This window comes from Labeo rohita, chromosome 21, assembly GCF_022985175.1.
Source record: "Labeo rohita strain BAU-BD-2019 chromosome 21, IGBB_LRoh.1.0, whole genome shotgun sequence".
NCBI classification, from domain to species: Eukaryota; Metazoa; Chordata; class Actinopteri; order Cypriniformes; family Cyprinidae; genus Labeo; species Labeo rohita.
The window spans coordinates 6,329,707-6,353,179 of NC_066889.1; the positions used below are offsets into that span (position 1 = coordinate 6,329,707).

At 36.8% G+C, this 23,473-nt stretch overlaps 2 protein-coding genes across 2 annotated transcripts; both read right to left on the reverse strand.

The window, feature by feature from the left end:
* Nucleotides 1–174: 174 nt before the first annotated feature.
* Nucleotides 175–7,457, reverse strand: LOC127152125 (transmembrane gamma-carboxyglutamic acid protein 3). Its single transcript, XM_051092588.1, has 4 exons — nucleotides 7,343–7,457; nucleotides 6,454–6,499; nucleotides 5,457–5,617; nucleotides 175–1,176 (listed from the first exon to the last, which is right to left on the reverse strand). Exons 1-4 carry the CDS (start codon nucleotides 7,403–7,405, stop codon nucleotides 625–627), a joined length of 822 nt encoding a protein of 273 aa, XP_050948545.1. The 5' UTR covers nucleotides 7,406–7,457; the 3' UTR covers nucleotides 175–624.
* A 2,382-nt stretch (nucleotides 7,458–9,839) lies between these two features.
* On the reverse strand, nucleotides 9,840–11,990 carry ripply1 (ripply transcriptional repressor 1). The gene is made up of 4 exons (XM_051093456.1): nucleotides 11,480–11,990; nucleotides 11,312–11,390; nucleotides 10,604–10,677; nucleotides 9,840–10,469 (listed from the first exon to the last, which is right to left on the reverse strand). The coding sequence occupies exons 1-4, from the start codon at nucleotides 11,545–11,547 to the stop codon at nucleotides 10,271–10,273; spliced, it is 420 nt and encodes a 139-aa protein (XP_050949413.1). The 5' UTR covers nucleotides 11,548–11,990; the 3' UTR covers nucleotides 9,840–10,270.
* Nucleotides 11,991–23,473: the final 11,483 nt, after the last annotated feature.

Below are 23,473 nucleotides of genomic sequence, written 5' to 3' on the forward strand. Positions count from 1 at the left end.
ACAATTTAAACGCAGGAGTGTATTACTAATTCTAAGGACGTTGGCATGGATCTGAGATACTGCTGGTATAAGATTTCACAGGAATTAGTATACATAGTGTGAGGGAATCTATGAACCACACCTTCATAAACACAAGAAAGCACGCACACTATAAATATTCTGTGTGTCTGAACATTTCTACTATGATACACCAATTAGATTTGGCACATCATCTTGTTTTCCCGCATGAACGCTCCTTTCGATTTCTAGCAGGCTTTGAAGCTTGATGCCCGAAGCGATTACCATGCAGCACACAGCTTGGCAACTCTCGGCAAGGGATGTATCTCTTCTTCGCTTGCTTAAGTTTTCTTTCTGAAGGGCAGCCGCTGAGGGCGTGGGTTGTGGTGTGAGAGGTCGAAGGAGGAGTGAAGAGGTACACAGAAATGGTGTGTGAAGCCAGGAGGACCCTTTGCGACTTGAAAAACAACCACGTTTACCAGTGCAGTCCACGAACCGATCAACGACACAAGGAGACCGTCACATACACAGCCTGCACACTCCATTCGGAGTGAGAGCCACATTAGGATAAGTGCTCGGGAACCAGTGCATCCCTAACGTTTGGTTACCGCTTTATGTGGTAAACTCTCACTTTTCTAGCACTATCTCCTCATATTTTGGTGGAGGATCACTGTAGGGGGCTGTTGTCTCATCGCTGCTGCTTTCTAAGTGGCCGGTAACTTCCTCGTAGGATGGCGGTGGGGTTGCCCCAGACAGGTGGGAAGCCACGGACAAAGATGAATCTTGTACATACAGGGAGCGATTGTTCTGAGAGTGGCTTGTGTGATGATGGGCGTCTTGCGGCGTGACAGAAGCCCCGGCTCTTTCGCCACTGCTGACCACCACGCTGGGCCTGTCATTGGCATGAGAGTTCTCTGAATGCGATGGAGGGTCGCGGTGCACGAGGATGCGTGGGAGGCTGCGGGCATTCCGGTTAGCCAGATAGCGGTTCTGGGTGTAGGCCGGACGCCGACGGGTAGCCTTCTGAAGTTGGCAGCGCCAGATGAGGAAGAGCGCAATGATGATGAGAAGAGCCACGCCCAGTAGGGGCACCACCATGTATACAGTGTCCGGGCGCTCAGAGCGGGAATCAGCATTGCTGTTCACTGTGTAGATGCTGCGGTTTTTCCAGAACTCCATCTATAAATTAAGAAATTAATTGTTAAAGGATAGTTCAGCCAAAAAAATGATAATTACCCCATGATTTACTCACCCTCAAGCCAACCTAGGTGTACATGACTTTCTTCTTTCAGACGAATACAATCGGAGTTATATTAAAAAATGTCCTGGCTCTTCCAAGCTTTATAATGGCAGTGAATGGGTGTTGAGATTTTGAAGCCCAAAAAAGTGCATCCATCCATCCATCATAAAAAGTACTCTACATTGCTCCAGGGAGTTAAAGGAGAAGTTCACTTCCAGAACAAGAATTTACAGATAATTTACTCACCCCCTTTTCATCCAGATGTTCATGTCTTTTGTTTCTTCAGTTGTAAAGAAATTTAAACAATATTCTCCATATAGTGGACTTCTATGGTGCCAGCGAGTTTGAACTTCCAAAATGCAGTTAAACGCAGCTTCAAACAATCCCAGCCGAGGAAGAAGGGTCTTATCTAAAGAAACGATCAGTTATTTTCTAAAAAAAAAAAAAAAAATTGACAATTTATATACTTTTTAACCTCAAATGCTTGTTTTGTCTAGCTCTGTGTGAACTCTGTGCATTCTAGTTCATGACAGTTAGGGTATGTAGAAAAACTCCCATTTCATTTTCTCCTCCAACTTCAAAATCATCCTACATTGCTGTTTTAACTTTTTTTGTAAAGGGCGTTCTTGGATGAGAAAATGAGAGTTTTTTTGACATACCCTAACTGTATTGAACTGGAATGCACAGAGTTCACACAGAGCTAGACAAGACGAGCATTTGAGGTTAAAAAGTATGTAAATTGTCAATTTTTTAAGAAAATAACCAATCGTTTCGCTAGATAAGACCTTTCTTTCTTGGCTGGGACCATTTAGAGCCCTTTGAAGCTGCATTTAAACTGCATTTTGGAAGTTCAAATTCGCAGGCACCATAGAAGTCCACTATATGGAGAAAAATCCTGAAATGTTTTGAAAATCCTGAAATATCTTTACAACTGAAGAAAGAAAGACATGAACATCTTGGATGACAAGGGGGTGAGTAAAATTATCTGTAAATTTTTGCTCTGGCAGTGAACTTCTCCTTTAATAAAGGCCTTCTCTAGCTTCCACTAACTGTTGTACAAGAGAGTGGCATTCCAGCAGATGATGTAGGATGTAGGTGTAGCGTAAGCTCCGGTGAGAATATTCTAGTCTAGTGCGTTTTGTTTACAGCAAAGGAAAACCAATCTCCTTTTTGCTTATATCGAAATCCTCTAACATTTTTCTTTACAAATCCTCATTTTGTACTTCTAATTTGTGACTGGTATTTTGTTTTGCTCTCTCCTTCACGCTTCCGTGTCTGTTACTTCTCACCAGAGCTTGCGAAATACCTATGTCCTACATCATCTGCTGGAACGCCACTCTCTCGTGAACATGTGTATGACAGTGTGACGAGTCGGCTGCCTCCCCCCTAATTTTCATCATCATCCCGTCCGGTAATCGCCACCTTCACCAGGCTCCCAACGGGAGTGGGTGTGCGAGAGAAGAGGGGCGCTGAAACAGCCAGGTCTGGCGGCGTGTGATGAGGTGCACCTGACGTAAATGAAGCCTCATCACCGCCGCCTTGGGAGACCGGTCTCTTCCCTGTGCATGCACGCTGGTGTCCTCGTGGGTCCAGGAAGGGAGCATTGAAGGAACAAGCGCCGCCGAAGTGACGAGCTGCCAGACCCACGGTCTGGATGTGAACCGCACCCGTGAGATGGCTGCGGGCCAGGATGCCGGGCCATTTAATCTCCAGGAAGTGCCGTGGGCCAAGGTGGATGAAGCCACTAGATAAAGCCACCGCCCCTCGTGCCGCGGACCTCAGAGGGGAGCGCGTGCGGCCGCCGGACTCCGCCTCTTAACTGGAGCCTTCCTTCTTGAACACTGCCCCTCCTTCACAGAACCCCCAGCACGACGAGGACACCAGATCCCCGGTTTATTTTGGACACTTTATTTTCCCCCTTTGTGGACACTTTTGGTTATTTTATGTTTAATAAAAGCCTCTCCGAGGCTTGACGTCACACCCACTGTGTCTGTCATTTGCTCATCCCGCCACAACAGTTAGCAGAAGCTAAAGACTACTGTTTATAATATTTTAAAATGTGGATATTTTTCTTACACAAACGCAACAATTCACTTCAGGCCTTTATTAACCCACCAGAGTCGTATGGAGTACTTTTTATGATGAATGGATGCACTTTTATTGAGCTTCAAAATCTTAACAGCACTTCACTGCCATTATAAAGTTTAACAGAGCCAGGGCATTTATTATAACTCTGATTTTATTTGTCTGAAAGAAAAAAAAATCATATAGACCAGGGATGGCTTGAAGGCGAGTAAATCACGGGGTAATTTTCCTTTTTGAATGTACTATCTCTTTAAAGTCACTTTCACACATGAAACTGTTAAATTGCCTGTGGCCTTCTCTGTTTTATACTTAACACTAACATTCACACATCACCAGAACACCATTCCACAGTTCTGGCATCTTTTCCACCAATTTATTTATTTATTTTTTAACATTCTGCTGTTAAATCTGATTATTTATAAAATAAGTTAAATAATGCTGGCTGATGGCTTCAACAAAAATTTATACCATCAATTAACAACCTTGAAAAATAACAACAGGTCTCTCTTTAAAGGATAAGTTCACTTCCAGAATAAAAATTTCCTGAAGGTTTACTTACCCCCATGTCATCTGAGATGTTTATGTCTTTCTGTCTTCAGTCGCAAAGAAATTAAGGTTTTTGAGGAAAACATTCCAGGAGTTTACTCCATTTAATGAATTTCAATGATGGCCAATTGGCTGAAGTCGCCAAACTGCAGTTTCAATGCAGCTTTAAAGGGCTCTACACGATCCCAGTTGAGGAATAAGGGCCTTATGTAGTGAAATGATCAGTCATTTTCTAAAAAAATAAAAATGTATATACTTTTTAACCACAAATGCCTGTCATGCACTAGCTCTGCAAAGCACATGCACTCTTTATGCATTATGTAATCACGCTGGAAAGGTCAAGCGCTGTTAATTCTTCATCTGTGTACTTTGTTTCAAAAAGGTAGGGTACGGTGAAAAACTTAATCTCATTTTCTCCTCCAACTTTCTTTGCACATTTGCTTTGTAAACACTGGGTCGGTACTTCCACCTACATCACCTGTGATCTTTCCAATGTGACCACGTAATGCATGAAGCTGAGCTGGTGCAAGACAAGCATTTGTGGTTAACAGTTTTACTGTTTTAAGAAAATAACTAATCGTTTCGCTAGATAAGACTCTTATTTCTCAGCGAGGATCGTGTAGAGCCGTTTGAAGCTGCACTGACACTGCAATTTGGACCATCAACCCGATGGCTACCATTGAAGTCCACTATATGGAGAAATGTCCTGGAAAGTTTTCCTCAAAAACCTTAATTTCTGTGTGACTAAAGACAGAAAGACACAAACATATTTGATGACATGGGGGTAAGTAAATTATCAGAAAATTTTTATTTTGGAAGGTTTTTAAGGCATGATTAAACTGTTGTGAAGAAATATGAAATGCGATGTATGAATAAAACAAAGATAGCACATTTTACAGAATTTAGAGAATAATATTTAACAGTTTTTTTTTTTATATCAGAATATTTTTATATCATAATTTCCATCATATAATTTCCAATAAAGCTGTCATTTTGTAAAATTACAAAAAAGTTAAAAATATTTTTAAATTGTGTACATTTAGAATGCATAAAATGCTAGCTAAATTAGTCATTAGGCCATTTCATTCCTTTTTTAAACTTCCATCACAGAATGCCATTACACACAATATGTAAATTACAATGTAATGGAAATGAAACTAAAAAAATGGCAAAAAATAGTTTTAAGTGAGTGTATTTTCTAAAAGCCCACAGGGCCAAAAGTGCCAAAAGCAACACCTCATAGAAACACCTACTTATGAATTATAGATCTGTATGTCATGTTTGCCTGTAGGTAAAGCATGTGAAGTAATTGCTTCGGTTCCTAAGAACTTTGCAACTGGCTCAAATTCTACGACAGCAGATTTCTTACATAAAAGCATCCAAACCTGGCAAGAGCTTGTTAACACATCTTATTCACCCTAATACTGCACTGTACCAGCCAATTGTTAAAACTGACTTGCTGGCATTTCAACAACCTCTCTACAAAGAACAATCTGTATGTTTAAAATCACCTAAAATCAAAATAATGGCACAACAGACTAGGGAATAGAATTTGTTTACATCTTTTGCTGATGAAGACAGGATTTACCGTTCGCTCCTTATTTTCAAACACTTCATTGGCCTCCTCAAAGCTGCAGCTTTCCTCAGCACACTCCCTCTCAATGTTGCCTGGCCGGAACTCCTCCAGGAAGCCATTAGCCCGTGGAAAACGTTTGAGGAGAGAGTTTGCAACCTTGCCATCTAGGAACGCTGAGAGATCGGAAGACAGTGCATGTCTTTGCTGATCAGGCCTGTCAGACACTCAAAATGTGACCCTGGACCACAAACCCAGTCTTAAGTAGCACAGGTATATTTAAAGGCAAAAATACATTGTATGGGTAAAAATTATAGATTTTTCTTTTAGGCCAAAAATCATGAGGTTATTAAGTAAAGATCATGCGCCATAGAGATATTTTGTAAATTTCCTACAATAAACTTTATTTGGATAACTTTAAAGGTGATTTTCTCAATATTTTGATTTTTTTGGACCCTCAGATTTCAGATTTTCAAATAGTTGTATATTGGCCAAATATTGTCCTATACTAACAAAGCATACATTAATGGAAAGCTTATTTATTCAGCTTTCATGTGTTGTATAAATCTCAATCTAAAAAGAACTGACCCTTATGACTGGTTTTGTGGTCCAGGGTCACAAATGCAATTACTGATAGAAAAATCTTTTCCATCCACTTGTCATTCTGCATCTCATTAAAGTAAAAACATTTTTTAGAAATGAAGTATATTTACTAAAAAAAGACCTGAAAGTAGTTAGGGCAAATTTTCATTACATGCAGACTACTAAATCTATTTCCTAAATTATCAGGCACCAATATCAGTACAGGCTATTTCAATGCTGAAATGAGTGCAGCTCATCTCAAGAAGGGCTCAAGGAACCCAAAGAGCTTTGACACATCATCTATCACATCAAGGTTTTATGTCATTTAACAAGATGGGTCAAGACTGCTACACTATTTTAGGATCAGACAGAAAAATGAATGGACCCTATGCTAACCTAAGCGTTTAAGATGTTGAAATCTGGTACTTACCTGCTGCCATACTACCACAAAAAACCTCAGTCTGAAGTATTTTGACCTGGGGAGAATAAATAATGAATTTAAAGGGTTAAAAAAAAGTTTTCTTGTGTGCACACTTGTTGTTATTCATCACAATTGTGGCCACTTGTTTTGATCAAATGATGCTCAAAACAACAAATTAACTGTGGGAATCAAATATGAACTCCAGGCCACTGGCTTACAATATTCTAAAATATGACATAAAAGGAAACTTGCTTTCTGGAATCTGATATCTTTACTATATAAATCTATATAATCTCTTGCCCGTCTAAGACATGCTGACGGAGGAGGGAGGAGGGGCGGAGGAGGAGGTTCCCATAGTAACGGAGCGGGTAGATAGAGAGATGTGCGAGCTAAATTTATATCACTCGAGCTTGGGCTCACTCCTTAACGAATTAATTTAATTCGCGAGTTACTATGGCATGAAAAATATCAGCCCAATGCAAGTTTACGTTTAATAATCTCTTGAAACCGCATCGAATAATAATAATAATAAAAAAATAATAACACGAGTAAAAAATAAGACATACAAAGCATACTTGAAATGCTAGATTCAAAATAGATTTTCTTCTATTTATAAGTGAAAGTGTTTTTAGAAAATATTGACAAAACAATTCAATGTAATTACACTTCCTAAGGCCATTCTTAAAAGCAAACAGCTTTCTTAAAAGCGAATGAAATATTAATAAGACACATATTCAATTTGACTATAGCAGCTGACAGTACTCCTTAGAGGGGCTCTCAGTGTGATTAAAGATGTACATTTATAACCGAAGCGATTTTTTTAGTTGCCATGAAGCGAAACAAAATAACGTGTACGTTTGTAACTCAAAGTTAGATGCAAAATAATAATAAAGCCTACCTTCCAGGCTGTTGCAATTGCTAGTCCATTCCATCCCTGTTTCCAGCTAGGGAGCACCCACATGAGTCACGGATGCCGTTTGATTGACATGCGGCTGGACCAATTGGAGCCACGGATTCCCCCTGATCGTCCAATGAAATTCTATTGTTGATTTCGTACACGCAAAGTCATACTTCTTGGGGAATGGGGAAAAATAAACTGGGTAGTGTAGTCTGTTTGTGCTCACGTATAACGCTTTTCCGAAACCTTTGAATGTTCGTGCCCAGACATTAATGTTTTATTCCTGTCGTTATAGACGCGGAGTGCCACCAAGTGACATCTTAATTAGAGAAAGAGGATGATAGATTCAGCATGGAGTCAGGGGTCTTTCTCGATGCCACGCCTTGAACTAAAAGACAGCATTACCCACAATGCTGAACTGCTCTTAGCGTGGTGATTTTTGTAATATCAGTAAGGAGGTTGCAAAACGAGCTTTAAACTTACATTTAAATGTAACAACCAAATTGCTGTATCAGCCTAAATGTCTTAATATTAGTCTACACCAACATTCAGTAAATAAAATATGTTAGATATATTAGACATAGCAAATTGCGTACTAAAGCTAATTTCTCTGGCATTTTTTTAATTAATGCACTACTGTAATGGAGGAATAGTCTAAAAGGTAGTTCTTTTAGTCCAGGGACCATGGAGAACAGAAATATAAAGCAGGGATTCCCTGCTGCGTATTATAGAAATTAAGCATTGCATTGTAACCATGGCCTACTAACTATAATATAATACTGTAGTATGGTATTAATGAGTTTACATACTTTATGATGCTGACAAGTTATTAAAATAATAATTGATAAGTCATATATTTGTACATAAGATTTAGCTAAACTTTAGCATATTTAGCTAAAGTGAACTTAGTATTTTATTTATTCATTCATTTTGTATATAATAAATGTTTAATTTATGTAATCACAAAATTACTTTGAGGTCAAACAATAACCCATAGACACCCTGCAGTACCGCCATAGGCCCCCTAGAGGTCACAGACCCTCTTTTGAAAACCCCTGATGTAACTACTGTTATGCTGTAAGACTGTACTGTATAATATGCTTCTCAATTTTATTGCACATTATTTTATTATATGTACATGAAATTGAAAATGTATATTTAAAAAAACAGATGTGTACCTAAAGAGACACACTTTGATGAGTGTATTTCTTAACACAGTTTTAGAAAGTGCACTTTGAAAGTTTTACTTTAAATTATTTTCATTACTAAATTATTTAATTACTATTTATGTTGTAATAATCTTTTATCATGCTTTAAAGAAGTACACTTATTTTTATGTTTAAAAATGCTAAAGCACATATAAAGTATTTTAGTACTAAGTACTATAGTCTTATTTGATATTCTGAATTGCAACTTTGTTTGTTCTGTAAATACAAATACACTGCATGTAAAGTATGCTTGTCAGTCTCTTCTGCTCTCCAAGCCTGCATTTATTTGATCCAAAGTACAGCGAAAACAGTAAAATTCTGAAGTATATGTAGTATTTTTTAAAATAACTGTTTTCTATTTGAATATATTTTAAAATGTAGTTTATTCCTGTGATTTCAAAGCTGAATTTTTAACATCATTACTCCAGTCCCATGATCCTTCAGAAATCATTTTAATATTCTGATTTGCTGTTTAAAAAACATTTATTATATTATGTTGAAAACATTCGATTTGTTTTTTTTAAGTTTCTTAGTTGAATAGAAAGTTCAGAAAAATAACATTTATCTAAAATAGAAATGTTTTGTAACATTATAAATGTCTTTATCATCACTTTTGATCAATTAGACCATCCTTGCTAAATAAAAATATAATTTTGTTTACGAACCAATAAATAAATAAATATAGTAACACCAAGTTTTTGAATGCTATAGTGTATAATGTTACAAAAGCTTTTTATTTCAGATAAATGCTGATCTTTGGATCTTTCTATTCATCAAAGAATCCTGAAAAAAAGTACTGTCATGTAATTCTTTTTTTCAAGGGTTTTTGTTATAATTATTTTAGAGGCATCTTTTAGTAGGTTTTTGTAAATGATTTGTCAGAATTCCCTACAATGGGAAACTGATGTTAACTTATGCAGTGAACAAACGTATCTGTTAAGTGTTTTCTGGCCCATATAACTACGCTATAGCCACTGTCCTCCAATAAGAAACAGGCTTTTCCCCTATATCTATTCATAGAAATAGCAAAGCCATCAAGCCAGGTCTCTGCCGAAATGTGACTTCAACGGGAAGAGTCCAATCTTGAAAATCTTACATTCTTAGGGAGGCATTGTCATAGCAAACAGTGTCCCTTTATCAAACCTCTTTTGTTTGAAACCCGGACAAACAGCAGAGCCCCTTCTAGTCAACAGATAGGGTCAGAGAACATCAAAGGACTCAAACGAGTTCAAAAAAGAGACTTATCAGAAACACAGATTTGCACTTATTTAAATATATCTTTTATTTTAAATCAAAAGTACAAAAGTAGAAAAATATGCCATAAATACATATATATACACATAAAATGTACATAAATCATAAGTTAGCGATAGGTAATAGAATACAAATAAAATTTTATATACAAAAGAAGGTAGGAACCCTGAGATTGCTCTGAAACATTTCCCAATGTGGGATTGTATTTTCGCTGTTTTTAACAGGAATTAGATCTAGATCTGTTTTAGATCTGAATCTGCATTCGCGTAATCTGCGTTTCCTGCATTAAAAACAATCAGTAAAATCACTCTGGTTGTGCTCTAGATGCTCACGAGAAACACCACGTCCATGCACTGAATTATTGATGGCACGACTTCTCTAATAGAGTGCGATGTGGCATTATCCAGTGTTGATGTTAAATTTATGAACTTTTCCCCAGTGTAAAGTCACGGGTGAGGTTGAACATTCAGTTGTAACTGGTGAAGTGACTGTTAAGTTTAAGACATTCCTCAGCATCGCTGTCATCATCTTGATCACTGTCCTCCTCGTCCTCGCTGTCTGACTCATCATAGAAGTTTATGGTGGCCTGCACTGGGAAATTTCTGAGCAGGGCCTCGCCATCGCTAAAGAGGTAGTCGTAGGATTTCGATCTGGGCCAGTACAGCCTAAAGCGTGAAGAAATAAATCGGTAAATACGCAGAGCAAGCGAATGCTTTTTTTAACACGATAAAATAAGCCTCCTTTGGAATGGATTAGGTTTTAGGGCCTTGTTATAAAACAAAATTAAATGCTCACTGACCTGACAGGGTGCTGGAAAGACTGCATTTTGCCATCTGTTGTAGTGTTACTGGGCACTTCTGGCCTGGAGTAAGGCTGGAAAGAGTGAGAAAAGAAGTGTAAGACCACATGCACGAAACACAACTCAAACAATGCTTCCTGTCCAGTGTTTATGAGGTGATATCACTGCCAGCTTCGTGGGTGTATAACACCCTGGGCAGGATGCAAAAGCTGTGACATGGAGGGTGTCAGGCTAAAGTGTTTGTGGGAAACTGCCTCCAACTCCCTTTCCCAAACCTAGAGGTGTCTGCTTAAATCTTGGCAAGCGATCGCTTGCTCTCTGGGAGCTGTTTTCTCCTACACCTCGTCTCTGGGCACAGACTCAGTGTTCACACTCAGACAGTGGTGCCATATGGCTAAGTGTCTCAGTGCTAGAGCTGCTCTCAGTTTGCCTTTGCGTCACTGAATGGCTTGGTGTCAATGAAACACCTCCACAGTCACACAATCTGCTGCCTAATGCTCACCACATGCCTGTCTGTCACCTTAAAGCTACCTGCTGCTCTAAAAAAAAAACTCTCTGCCATACAACAATTTGACATTTTCTGTGCAGCTGAATTACCTACAACCAACTAAATAGCACTCATTATGGTACCATGTGTTTTCTGTGCTTAATAACATTCCTAAACATGGAAATTCTATTGAAATATAAAAGGAGGGGTGGAAAACTTACACAAGCCAACTTGGTTCTCCGGCATTCAGTCTGTGCATCCTTTCTGGTCGCAAGCCACGGTCTCCACAGGGAAGCTGGGCTGAGGATCGAATGACAGTAATATTTTAGATGTGCATCTAACGGGCAACCTCTAATATAGAATAGAACAGAATAGAATAGAGCGCTCACCTGCTAGACTGCTGGATTACAGTGTTCATTGTATTGGAAAGAGGAGCGGCAACGCACACAGAATTCATTTCTATTTTGCGGTGCGATAGTCCCAAATAGTCCTTTTTTGCAAGATCTCCGAGTGATTGACGTGTTGGATGAGTCGTTGTCCTCCGCAGGGAAGTGAATGAATGAAGGAGAGTCGCTCTCTCGGTTTATATGGAGCTGGAGCTGCAGGGGCGGGGCTGGACGACGGTGCCGATGCCAAATGATCTGAGGTTGTTTTAAGAGGGGGTTTGGTGCTGTTTGCCAAATGATTGGGATAGAGACTGCTATGGACATTTTGGTGTGAAGACTTCTCCAGTTGTATAAACAGTACGTCCCAGCGTGAGGGTGAGAAATCTGGTACCGTGAGGTTATTGCAACAACACGGAGGGGCAAACTTACACACCATCTGCGAGAAAGACGACGGGGGGCAACACAGGAGTGGGGTCATATATAACATAGTTAGTTAGTTATAAGGTTTCGAGGCTACATTAATTAGGACTATACGCAGTCGTGATCAAGCCATACATAAAAACAAAGAAGTGTGCAATATCCTTGCTTATCTGTATGTATTTATAGAATACAACGTTCCTTATTAATTCTCTGAAAATATTAAGTTTCTTATGTTTTTAGATTTTAAGTTCTGTCCCCTGGGTTCTTGTTAAAAGTAGGATATAAAATGTAAATAAAATGAAACAATAAAACACCACTTATTGAATTGCATTACTTTTACCCAGGTGCAAAACTGAGCGTTTGTAGAAATTCTCTATTCTCTGCATTCTCTCTCTTTTGTTATAATAAACACCATTTAGTGACATAGGTTTATAGGCTAACGGTAAAACCTTTTCTTTTAAGCACAACTATACCCAACACAGGCCTATAGGCTATTCTTATTTTTCATTTAGCTTGAGATTGCATAAAGAGTTTTTTAACATGTAAAGTAATTCTTTGCCTAACTCTAAGTTTAAAATCTTTATCTTAAAATAAGCTTTTTAATTTTTTTTTTTAAATGACCTACACAATACCAGTCAAATGTTTTTTAAATAAGTCTCTTCTGCTCACCAAGCATGTGTTTATTTGATTCAAAATACAGCAAAAACATTAAACTTTTGAAATATTTTTACTGTTTAAACTAAGTGTTTTACTTAAATGTATTTAAAATGTAATTTATGTGTTTTCAAAGCTGATTTTTTAGCATCGTTACTCCAGTCACATGATCCTTCAGAAATTATTCTAATATTCTGATTTGTCACTTAAAAATATTTATTATTATTTGTTGAAAACAGAGTTGATTTTTTTCAGGTTTCTTTGATGAATGTCAGAACAGCATTTATCTGAAATAAAAATCTTCTTTGTAAATGTCTTTATTACCACTTTTAATCTATTTAAAGTGTTATTGCTAAATAAAAGTATTCATTTCTACAATTTCTTCACCAACTCCAAAAAAAGGAAATAATAATAATAATAAATTTAGCTTTGATCACAGGAATAAATTACATTTTAAAATATATTCAAATAGAAAGCAGTTATTTTAAATACTAAAAATATTTTACAATATTACTGCCTTTGCTGTATTTTGGATCAAATAAATGCAGGCTTGCTCAGCAGAAGAAAATTCTTTAAAAAAATCATTAAAAATGTTAATGTTCAGTAACATTTCATTGGTAGTGTATACCCCTACTTTTATTTGGATTTTCTAAAGACCCGTCGCTACTGTCTACGGCTTTTTTAATTACGGCCTTCAACAGCTGATCTGAAAACAGCTTTGCACTTAAACACTTGCAGGAGTCACCAAAAGCATAAAGAACTAAAGCCGATCCGCGGTCAGTTCGAGCGAGTCCCGCGCTATTTGTCTAAAAGCACGCGTTCACACTTCAGCCCGTTAAGAAGGGTGCAAAATATCTCACTAAGCGAATTTAATGAGGTCCTAATGGGGACTTGATGGACTTCGTCGCTCCATTTGGAGGAGCAAATTTGCGAGACTGCGTCACTCCGACCGCCTGTAGGGCCAGCAAACTGACCCGCGTCAGGCAAAAGGCACAAATGGACGACGCAAGATAACGACGAGCAATTGCTTAAACATACAGTTGAGATAACAGATAATGCAATGAATCAATTAAGGGCTGTGTTTTCGTTCACTTTACTAATCTAATTAGTAAAAGATGTGACGGGCAAATGTAGTCTTGCTAATAGATGGTATAAGTTCATTTCCTGATGGTATAGGCCTGTTGTGGATAAATTAGGCCTAATCTAATGGCCACAGATTACACCAGTTAAAGTAATTTAAAGGATCAAAGCATAGATAGATAGATAGACAGATAGATAGATAGATGCTAAGAAACTGAAGCAGAGAGCAGCAGACAGTGAGGGTGGCAATAAGAGGTATGTTGTTTATTCTGTTCATTTGGGAGTGTTCTGGCTTATGGGGTCTGTCTAGTCCCAGTCTGTTGTAACATTTGCTGATCTCAGAGCCTTGGAAACCCCCTGCCACTAACAGCTCTTAAAAAATCTTCTCCCCCATGGTCAGGAATGTCAGTAATCACCAGCCCACTGCTCCCCAAGCCCGACCAATGTGTTTTTTTTTAAAGCAAGTCAACACGAATCTTTAATTTAAAATAACAAGAAATGGATTAGTTAGAGCACGCAGTATATATCAGTTCTCCCCAAGAATTCAACAAAAATGAAGATTTGTGATTTGTTATTTTGTAATTAAGCACTGCAGAGTCAAATAAATTTCTTTGTCTTTCTTTTTTATCAAAGATATGAACTGATATGTGACTAATACATGACACTGAGTTGTCAGTTTAAACTGTTTATTTTAAACTTAATGTCTAGCTGGCTAACAAACTGGGTTAAAAAGTATTTCTTTTAATGTTCTGATTGATTGAGTGGTCTGATTAAGTTATGTTTTTAAAATATTTTAATAATGCAGTGGCCGGCACATAACCTTTCCCTCAAGCCAAGATTGACTTAATCATTTAGATCACAGCACTGGCAAATTCCAAAATACACGTAATGGATTATTTCAGAGGAAATTCCATGGCTTATTTAAACTGATTTCTCACATTTCAGATTTAGCAAAAAACACACTGCTGTTGGAAATGCCTCCTTTTAAAATATGTGTGAATTGAATAATGGTGAAACTCAATTTAAACTATAAGCAAATAACTGGAAATAAATCTGAAATCTTTTACAATGTGTAATCTGACATTAAAAAAGCCATTGCACATAAATAGATCAAGTAATGCCTTTTTTTTTTTAAAAAAATATTTCACTTGCCTTTTTTTTTTTAAATAGTTACTTCACTGGTGCAGTGTTACTTCAGTGCTCACAGTATTGTCAGATTCAATCAAACAACACTTTTTACCTTAAACTAATGCACTAAATGCAGTGTTTGAGCAATTTGTGTTAATTACTTTTCTGAAACTACAGAAGACCCTTATCAGTCTTCTAAAGGAGCAAGATTCTTTAGATGCACTGCCAATTCAAACCTTTTTATTACACAAAATTTTTTAGTGCAACTAAACATTTCAGATTATTTGCCCTAAAACTTTTGACCCAGGGAAATGAACTAGAGCTGTTTCCTTACCTACTGATGCACGTCTCCTGTCATCTGACTACTGAGGTGAAAAAGTGCAATTTAGAACGTCTAACAAATGTTACCAACATCCTGTGAATAAAATTAGGTAAATGGCCTTTACATTCTCTCACACTTAAATTTGAATGGCTCTGTTTAACTGAATCAGCATAAATACAAAAATCCTGCCTTTCACTAATATTGGCACCCTTGGTAAATAAGAGCAAACGTGGCTGTGAAAATAAATCTGCATTGTTTACCCTTTGGAGCTTTTATTCAGAAAATTCACAAAATATGAACCTTTCACTGAAGTAAAACAATGGAAAGTGGGCGGGAAATCTCATTATGCAAAAAAAAAAAAAAAAAGAAAAAAAAAAAAGTTTTTCTGTAGTTCATGTTGGCCACAATTATTGGCACCCATTTTTTTGCAACGTCCTTTTCCAAAGATAACAGCTCTGAGTTTTTTTCTACAGTGCCTGATGAGTTTGGAGAACAATCCAATCCTTCGTATAGAATCTCTCCAGATGCTTCAGATTCCCAGTTCCATGGTGCTGCTTCCTTTCAGTTCACCCCATTCATGTTCTGCTCAGTGACACATTTTTGTGTTGATTTTGATATTTGTTTTGTACCATTGTCCTAATGGAAGATCCAACCACTGCCTATTATAAGATTTCTAACAGAGGCAGTCAAGTTTAGATTTTTTTATCTGTTGGTATTTGATAGACTCCATGATGCCATGTATCTGAACAAAATGTCCAGGACATCAGGCAGAAAAATAGGCCCACAACATTAAAGATCCAGCAGGATATTTAACCGTGGACATGGAGTACTTTTTATCCCTGTTTGCACCAAACCCGTCTGGTGGGTTTACTGCCAAAAAGCTCTTTTTTCAGTTTCATCTGACCATAGAACCCAGTCCCGTTTGAAGTTCCAATCACGTCTGACAACTGAATATGCTGGAGTTTGTTTTTGGATGAGCAAGGAGGATTTTCCTTGAAACCCTCCCGAACAACATGTGGTGATGTAGGAGCTGTTTGATTTTTTGTTAAGGCTTTCTGACCCCAAGACTCAACTAATCTCTGCAATTCTCCAGCTGTGATCTTTGGAGATCCTTGGAGGCCACTCAAACTCTCCTCCTCAGCGTGCATTAGGACGATATAGACACACATCCTCTTCAAGGCAGATTTGTAACATCTTTAGTTGACTGAAACTTCCTAATGGTGGAAATGGGGATTTTCAAAGCTTTAGCTATTTTCTTACAGCCACTTTCTATTTTGTGAAGCTCAACAATCTTGTTCTGCACATTACAAACTATATTTTTTTGATTCTTCTCCTTGTGATGGAATTTGACCTAGTGGTGTGCGACACTGACAAAAAATAATATCTCGATATTTTCGGGGATTTTATTGATAACGATAATTAGACGATATTTTGCAGTAAAATATCCTACATTTTTTTGGTATTCCTCATAGTCTGTGTGGAACACTGATAGAAATGAATCTTTTCCAATAAGTCTAAATTGACTGAAAGCCATTTTTTTCTAAAAGTGTGCATTATCTTTTGAGTCAGATTCTTACATTTGGGCTGTTACCAATCAAATTAAATCAGCATCAACAAAGTTCATCTTTGCAAAGCAGAGGAAATACAGAAGCTACATCTGAAGTGGCATTTAGATGTATTTACACACTGTTTAATGCAGGTCATGAATGCATTTAACCTGCAGTTACGAATGCACAAATAATGTTTTGATATTGTAAACATAAAGCGTTGAATACTGATATTTGAAATTATTTAAATAATAAAAATATACTTTAAATGTGGAATTAAAACCGCCAGTTGGCAGAAAGTCACAGTTAATAAGTGAGTCATTGCGAGTGAACCGAATCATTTAAACGGCTGAATCATTCAGGAACGAAACACCATCATGTTGCTCAGAGACGCAAAACAGTGCTGTGGCTGTGTTTAGAATTAGTTAAAGAAGTCGTTAACTTACAAAACAAAGATTTACAGATAATGTACTCACCTCCTTGTCATCCAAGATGTTCATGTTGTTCTTTCTTCAGTCGTAAAGAAATTACGTTTTTTTAGGAAAACATTTCAGCATTTTTCTTTATATAATGGACTGATATGGTGCCCTAATTTTGAACTTCCAGTTTAAATGCGGCTTTTAACGATCCCAAATGCGGTTGTAAACAATCCCAGCCTAGGAAGAAGGGTCTTATCTAGCGAATCGATTGGTTATTTTCATTAAAACAGTACGATTTAAATACTTTTTTATTCTCAACCGCTCGTCTTGCCATGCTCTCGTTGAACTCTGTGTATTCTGGCTCAAGACAGTTAGGGTATGTCGAAAAACTCCAATAATATTTTCTCCCTCAACTTCAAAAATAATTTAAAAATCATCCTATATCGCTGCAGAAGTACCGACCCAGTGTTTGCAAAGTCTTTGCAAAGAAGATCAAACACCCTTAACAAAAAAGGTAAAACAGCGATACAGGACGATTTTAAAGTTGAGGGAGAACATGAGATGGGAGTTTTTCGACATACCCTAACTGTCATGAACTGGAAAAAAACAGTCCAGGCAGAGTAAGAAAAGACGAGCGTTTGACATTAAAAAGTATATAAATTGTATTATTTCTATGAAAATAACTGATCGTTTCGCTAGATAAGACCCTTCATTCTTGGCTGGGATCATTTACAACTGCATTTAGGATCGTCTGAAGCCGCATTTAAGCTACATTTTAGAAGTTCAAAATCGGGGCACCATATCAGTCTATTATAAACATTATTAAAACAATTTCTTTACGACTGAAGAAAGAAAGACATGTGGATGACAAGGGGGTGAGTACATTATATGTGAATCTTTGTTTTGGAAGTGGACTTCTCCTTTAATGCATTTTGTTGAATCAACTTAAAATAATTTGTAACCTGGCTGCCTTAAAATTTTAAGTTCAGTCAACTCAAAAAAAGTTTATTCAACTTGAAATGTTAAATTATACTAAGTGACAACTTAGATATTTGAGTTGAATCAACTTAAAATTTTAAGGCAGCTGGGTTACTTACCCATCTGTTAAGTTTAGCAAACACAAATATCTAAGTTGTTACTTAGTACAGCTTAACATTTCAAGTTGACTAAACTTATTTTAGTTGACTGAACTTAAAATTTTAAGGCAGCAGGGTAACAAATTACTTTATGCTGACTCAACAAATTGTGTTTTTTATTTTTTACAGTGTACGGGCACTAGTCTAGACTTAATGTAATGAATCAATCATCAATTATGGTATTATCGCAGACAGTATATATCGCACACCCCTAATTTGACCTTTGAGTTCCTCATATTTATAATCCTGTAAAACAGTAAGTCATGGCCGGACAATTTCATGCTCCTAGTCACTCTGACTCAGAGATATTTTACTCATAAGAATCTATAGGGGTGCCAATAATTGTTGCCAACATGCATTGGAGAAAAACATTTATTTCATAATATGAGTTTCCCCCCACTTTCAGTTGTTTTACTTCTGGGAAAGGTTACATTTTTGTGATTTTTTTTTTAAGGAAAGATCAAAAATATAAATAATGCAGATTTATCTTTTATCTCAGATTTATTTTCACAGCCACCTTTGCTCATATTTATCAAGGGTGCCAATATTAGTGGAGGGCACTGTAAATATAATCCAATAAACGTATTACTAATTCATTAAAAACTCAAAGCCAATCTAGTATTAGCAGTTTAAAATGCATTTTAAAATTTTAAGATGTTATTAAATACCTCCTGGTACAGCTGACCTCCTCTCAGGGTCAGAGCGTCCAGCGCTGTTCATTTCAGTGACCCAGTCATTCTCACGTCTACACAAGCATCACACCTCTGCTCTCATCTGAGGCGGTGTGTGTGGATGACACCAGCCTTCACACCTCCACGAGCACACTTCTCTCACCCTCTCTGCGGCTCCGTCCATGTTCCAGGACCAGCATTGGTGTTCCCACATCAGCACCGACATTCTCACTTCAAGTCTGAACCTCACTGATGCACATTTATCAATCATTTAACAGAATGAAAGAGCCCTAAGCTGAATGAAAGCCAATGCAGTGAATGAAGTTAATGTAATTGGAAAAACCTCCAATAGGGGGCAACCCTTCTGCTCAAAAAGACTGATGAAATCCTTTGTGCTTTCAGGATCCCTTTGAACCATATTAACACTGTAATTCAACCTAATGTTTACTTGTATCACTCACAGCCTCATTTTCACCCAAAAATTAAACATGGTGTGACCTTGACAAAGGGCAGTTACATTATTACCACAGGTAGCCACTGAAAAATGAAATGTTTATGATCTTTCATCACAAGGCTGACCTCTTCTCAGGGTCAGAGTGTCTAGCGCTGTACTTTCCAGTGACCCAGTCATTCTCACGTCTACACAAGCATCACACCTCTGCTTTCATCTGAGGATGACACCAGCCATCACACCTCTATGAACACACTTCTCTCGCCCTCTCTGCTGCTCTGCTCTCTCTACTGGCACCCAGTTACACACACAGTACATGTACCAGAACCTGCATCACTGTTCCCACATCAGCACCTACATACAAATAAACACTGACCCTGGGTTAACCTAGAACAGTATACAAGCATGACAGACTCTCATACTGAATTTATTGTATAGTATAAATACACAGAACTGTAAATGTAATTGGTCGCATTTTAGTTTGGGAGACCAGTTCTCACTATTAACTATTAACTACAACTTTTGCCTTAATAAGCTCCTAAATTGCTGGTCATTAATTGTTATAATTAAAGGTAGTTGTTATGTATAGGTACAGTTTTATGTGAAAGTATGGGAACCCCTTGCAGGATCTGTGAAAATGTTAATACTTTTAACAAAATAAGAGAGATCATACAAAATGCATGTTATTTTTTATTTAGTACTGTCCTGAGTAAGATATTTTACATAAAACATGTTTACATATAGCCCACAAGACCAAAAAATAGCTTAAAATAATCAACATAACTCCCTTCAAATGTTTCACGATGCATTAAAGAAGTCCACTTCCATAAAAAATAATATATATATATTTAAAAAAATAAATATATATTTATACATAATATATATATTTTCCATTTAGTACTGCCCTTCGGAAGCAACAGAAGATACTTGGATGTTTCTTGGAAGGGGGATATTTTAATAATTTCAGCTATTTTTTTGTCTTGTGGACTATATGTAAACATCTTTTATGTAAAACATCTAAGGACAGTACTAAATAAAAAATAACATGCATTTTGTACGATCTCTCTTATTTTGTTAAAATTATGCACATTTTCACAGATTCTGCAAGGGGTTCCCAAACTTTTGCATAAGACTGTATAGAGAAAGGATTAAGGGATCTATAATATGGTCATGCAGAATAAGGCATTAATTAATTACTAATAAGCAGCCAATATGCTAGTATTTTCTGAATAAAAGTATTAATAATATTAATTAAACTCACAATATATTGCACCTTTATATATGTGAAATGTATTTAAAACCTTTTTCAAGCAAATGTTTTTAAATCACTTTTTCTAGCAGATTGTTCCCCTTAGAACAGACTTGTGACCTTCCATTTGAGAACCACATTTTGCTCTTGTATTATCAATTAATTGTACTCTATTGCTAAACACTAATTAATCAGCATTTATTTTTCCTTATCTAGGCATTTGCCAGGTCTTAACACCCTATTACTCAAGAACAGCCTAATCCTGAAAATTCTTGAGTGTGTTCTTTATCTAAACTCTATCTCTTTGACCTCAAATACTGGCCAAAAAAAACTTTCATGGCTATGTGTAACAGAAAAATTGTTGAAACAAAAGAGTGCTGGAATGTGTACATCTGAGGTCAGCGTCCAGGTCAAGAGTATGTAGGTGCTGATGTGGGAATGGCCGCCCTGGCTCCGTGTCTTGACCTGGGCATGTGTGTCCGAGCAGAAAGTGAGCAGAATGGTGGTGATCTGCAGTGTGAGGGCTGGTGTCACCTCAACACCTCCTTAGATAAGATGAGAGGTGTGAGAAGTGCTTGAGTGAACAGGGTCACTAGACGGTCATTGCTTAAAGCAATGTTGGTCTGTTAACCTTTTACACAGTGATAGAAATCATAAATATTAATGCAATCATGATATCACACTTAAGCTACAAAGATCAATAAGTTTGCCTTGCTCCACACCATATATCTTACTCTGTGGGGATTTCGGCAATTAGCCAAGGCAAAAGCATCAGTTGATTCAAATCTAGAAGCAACTGCTTTTCAGTGCTTGGACTATATGGCTATCTATCTATCTATCTATCTATCTATCTATCTATCCATAATATCTATCTATCTATCTATCAGCATACTATCTATCTATCTGTCTATCAGCATAATATATATCTATCTGTCTATCAGCATAATATCTATCTATCTATCTATCTATCTATCTATCTATCTATCTATCTATCAGCATATTATCTATCTATCTGTGTATCTATCAGCATAATATCTATCTGTGTATCAGCATATCTATCTATTTATCTATCTATCTATATCAGCATAATATCTATCTATCTATCTGTCTATCAGTATAATATCTATCTATCTATGTATCTATCTATCTATTAGCATAATATCTATCTGTGTATCTATCAGCATAATATCTATCTATCTGTCTATCAGCATAATATCTATCAGCATAATATCCATCTGTCTAACAGCATAATACCTATCTATCCATCTATCAGCATAATATTTATCTATTGGCATAATATCTATCTATCTGTCTATCTATCAGCATATCTATCCATCTATCAGCATAATATCTATATCATAATATCTATCTATCTATCTATCTATCTACCAGCATAATATCTATCTATCTATCTATGATCTGTCTATCTATTATCATAATATCTATCTATCATCTATCTATCAGCATAATACCTATCTATCTATCAGCATAATATCTGTCTATCTGTCAGCATATCTATCATCTATCAAATATCTGTCTATCTATCAGCATATGTCTATCTATCTATCTATATATCAGCATAATATCTATCTATCTATCTATGTCTATCTATCAGCATAATATCTGTCTATCAGCATAATATCCATCTGTCTAACAGCATAATACCTATCTATCCATCTACCAGCATAATATCTATCTATCTGTCTATCTATCAGCATATCTATCCATCTATCAGCATAATATCTATCTATCCATCTATCTATTAGCATAATATCTATCTATCTGTCTATCTATCAGCATAGTATCTCTCTAGCTATCTATCTATCATCTATCTATCAGCATAATATCTGTCTCTATCTGTCAGCATATCTATCTATCTATATCTATCTATCTATCATCTGTCTATCTATTAGCATATCTATCTATCATCTATCTATCAGCATATCTATCTATCAACATAATATCTATCTATCTATCTATCTATCTATCTATCTATCTATCTATCTATCAGCATAATATCTATCTATCAATGTATCTATCCCAATACACTATATATAATAAATGTAAATGAGGTCATAGTAGGGTCAGTGTGTGTCTAGTTCAGAGATGAAGTGTGCAGGTGCTGTTGTGGGAACCTGGTACATGTCAGTTAGCAGCAGAACAGAAAGAACAGAAAAGAAGTGAGGGTGAAAGAAGTGTGGCCACGAAGGTGCGAGGACTGGTGTCATCCACACACACCTCCACAAATGAGTTCAACAGTGATGTGCTGAGAACTACAAGGTGATGGGATGGGACATCTCTGGAAACTGGCTTATATGCTGTATAATATTGTTTAATGCTCGATATCTTAGAAAAAGAGTGACTTTTCAATTCTGCTACACTTTACACTCTCATTTCCTGTACAACTCAGAAAAAGTCATCTTAAGTCATAATTGAAAAATGCATTCATACAAGCAAACAGATTTGTCAAATTAAAAAAAAATGTTAGTATTTGTTAATATTTATATTTAGTTTCCTCCTAGCAATGCATTTCATAAAATAGCATACTGTAACTTATTATTTCAGTGTGTTTATTTCTATCCTCAGGTCAAATTTCATAGGTGTTGATTTGGGAATAAACGTTCAGACTCAGACTATCCTGCATTGTGTGTATCTCCACACCTCTAAGCTCATTTGTGGAGGTGTGTGTGGATGGCACCTCTGTAGACACATTCCTCTCACCCTCTGCTCCTCCGCTGTCCCTCTGTACTGGCACCTCATCCTGTGGGTCCAAACACAGTATCGGCGTTCCCACTACAGCACCTTCATCTCACCCCTGACCTGAGAGACCTCACTGTGACCCAGTCTGTAAATATATGGCATATATATGTCATATTGCATCAATGATTATTTAGCAAAATTGAATAATGTTGTTAAAAAG

What these genes read in the sequence shown, in the direction of transcription:
- LOC127152125 (XM_051092588.1), bottom strand. Translation starts at nt 7,405, where the DNA reads ATGTGGGTGCTCCCTAGCTGGAAACAGGGATGGAATGGACTAGCAATT. An exon ending in CAATTGCAACAGCCTGGAAG is followed by an intron (nt 6,500 to 7,342) that starts GTAGGCTTTATT and finishes TATTCTCCCCAG; the next exon opens with GTCAAAATACTTCAGACTGA. An exon ending in TTGAAAATAAGGAGCGAACG is followed by an intron (nt 1,177 to 5,456) that starts GTAAATCCTGTC and finishes CTTAATTTATAG; the next exon opens with ATGGAGTTCTGGAAAAACCG.
- ripply1 (XM_051093456.1), bottom strand. Translation starts at nt 11,547, where the DNA reads ATGAATTCTGTGTGCGTTGCCGCTCCTCTTTCCAATACAATGAACACT. An exon ending in GTAATCCAGCAGTCTAGCAG is followed by an intron (nt 11,391 to 11,479) that starts GTGAGCGCTCTA and finishes TTCGATCCTCAG; the next exon opens with CCCAGCTTCCCTGTGGAGAC. An exon ending in GGAGAACCAAGTTGGCTTGT is followed by an intron (nt 10,678 to 11,311) that starts GTAAGTTTTCCA and finishes CACTCTTTCCAG; the next exon opens with CCTTACTCCAGGCCAGAAGT.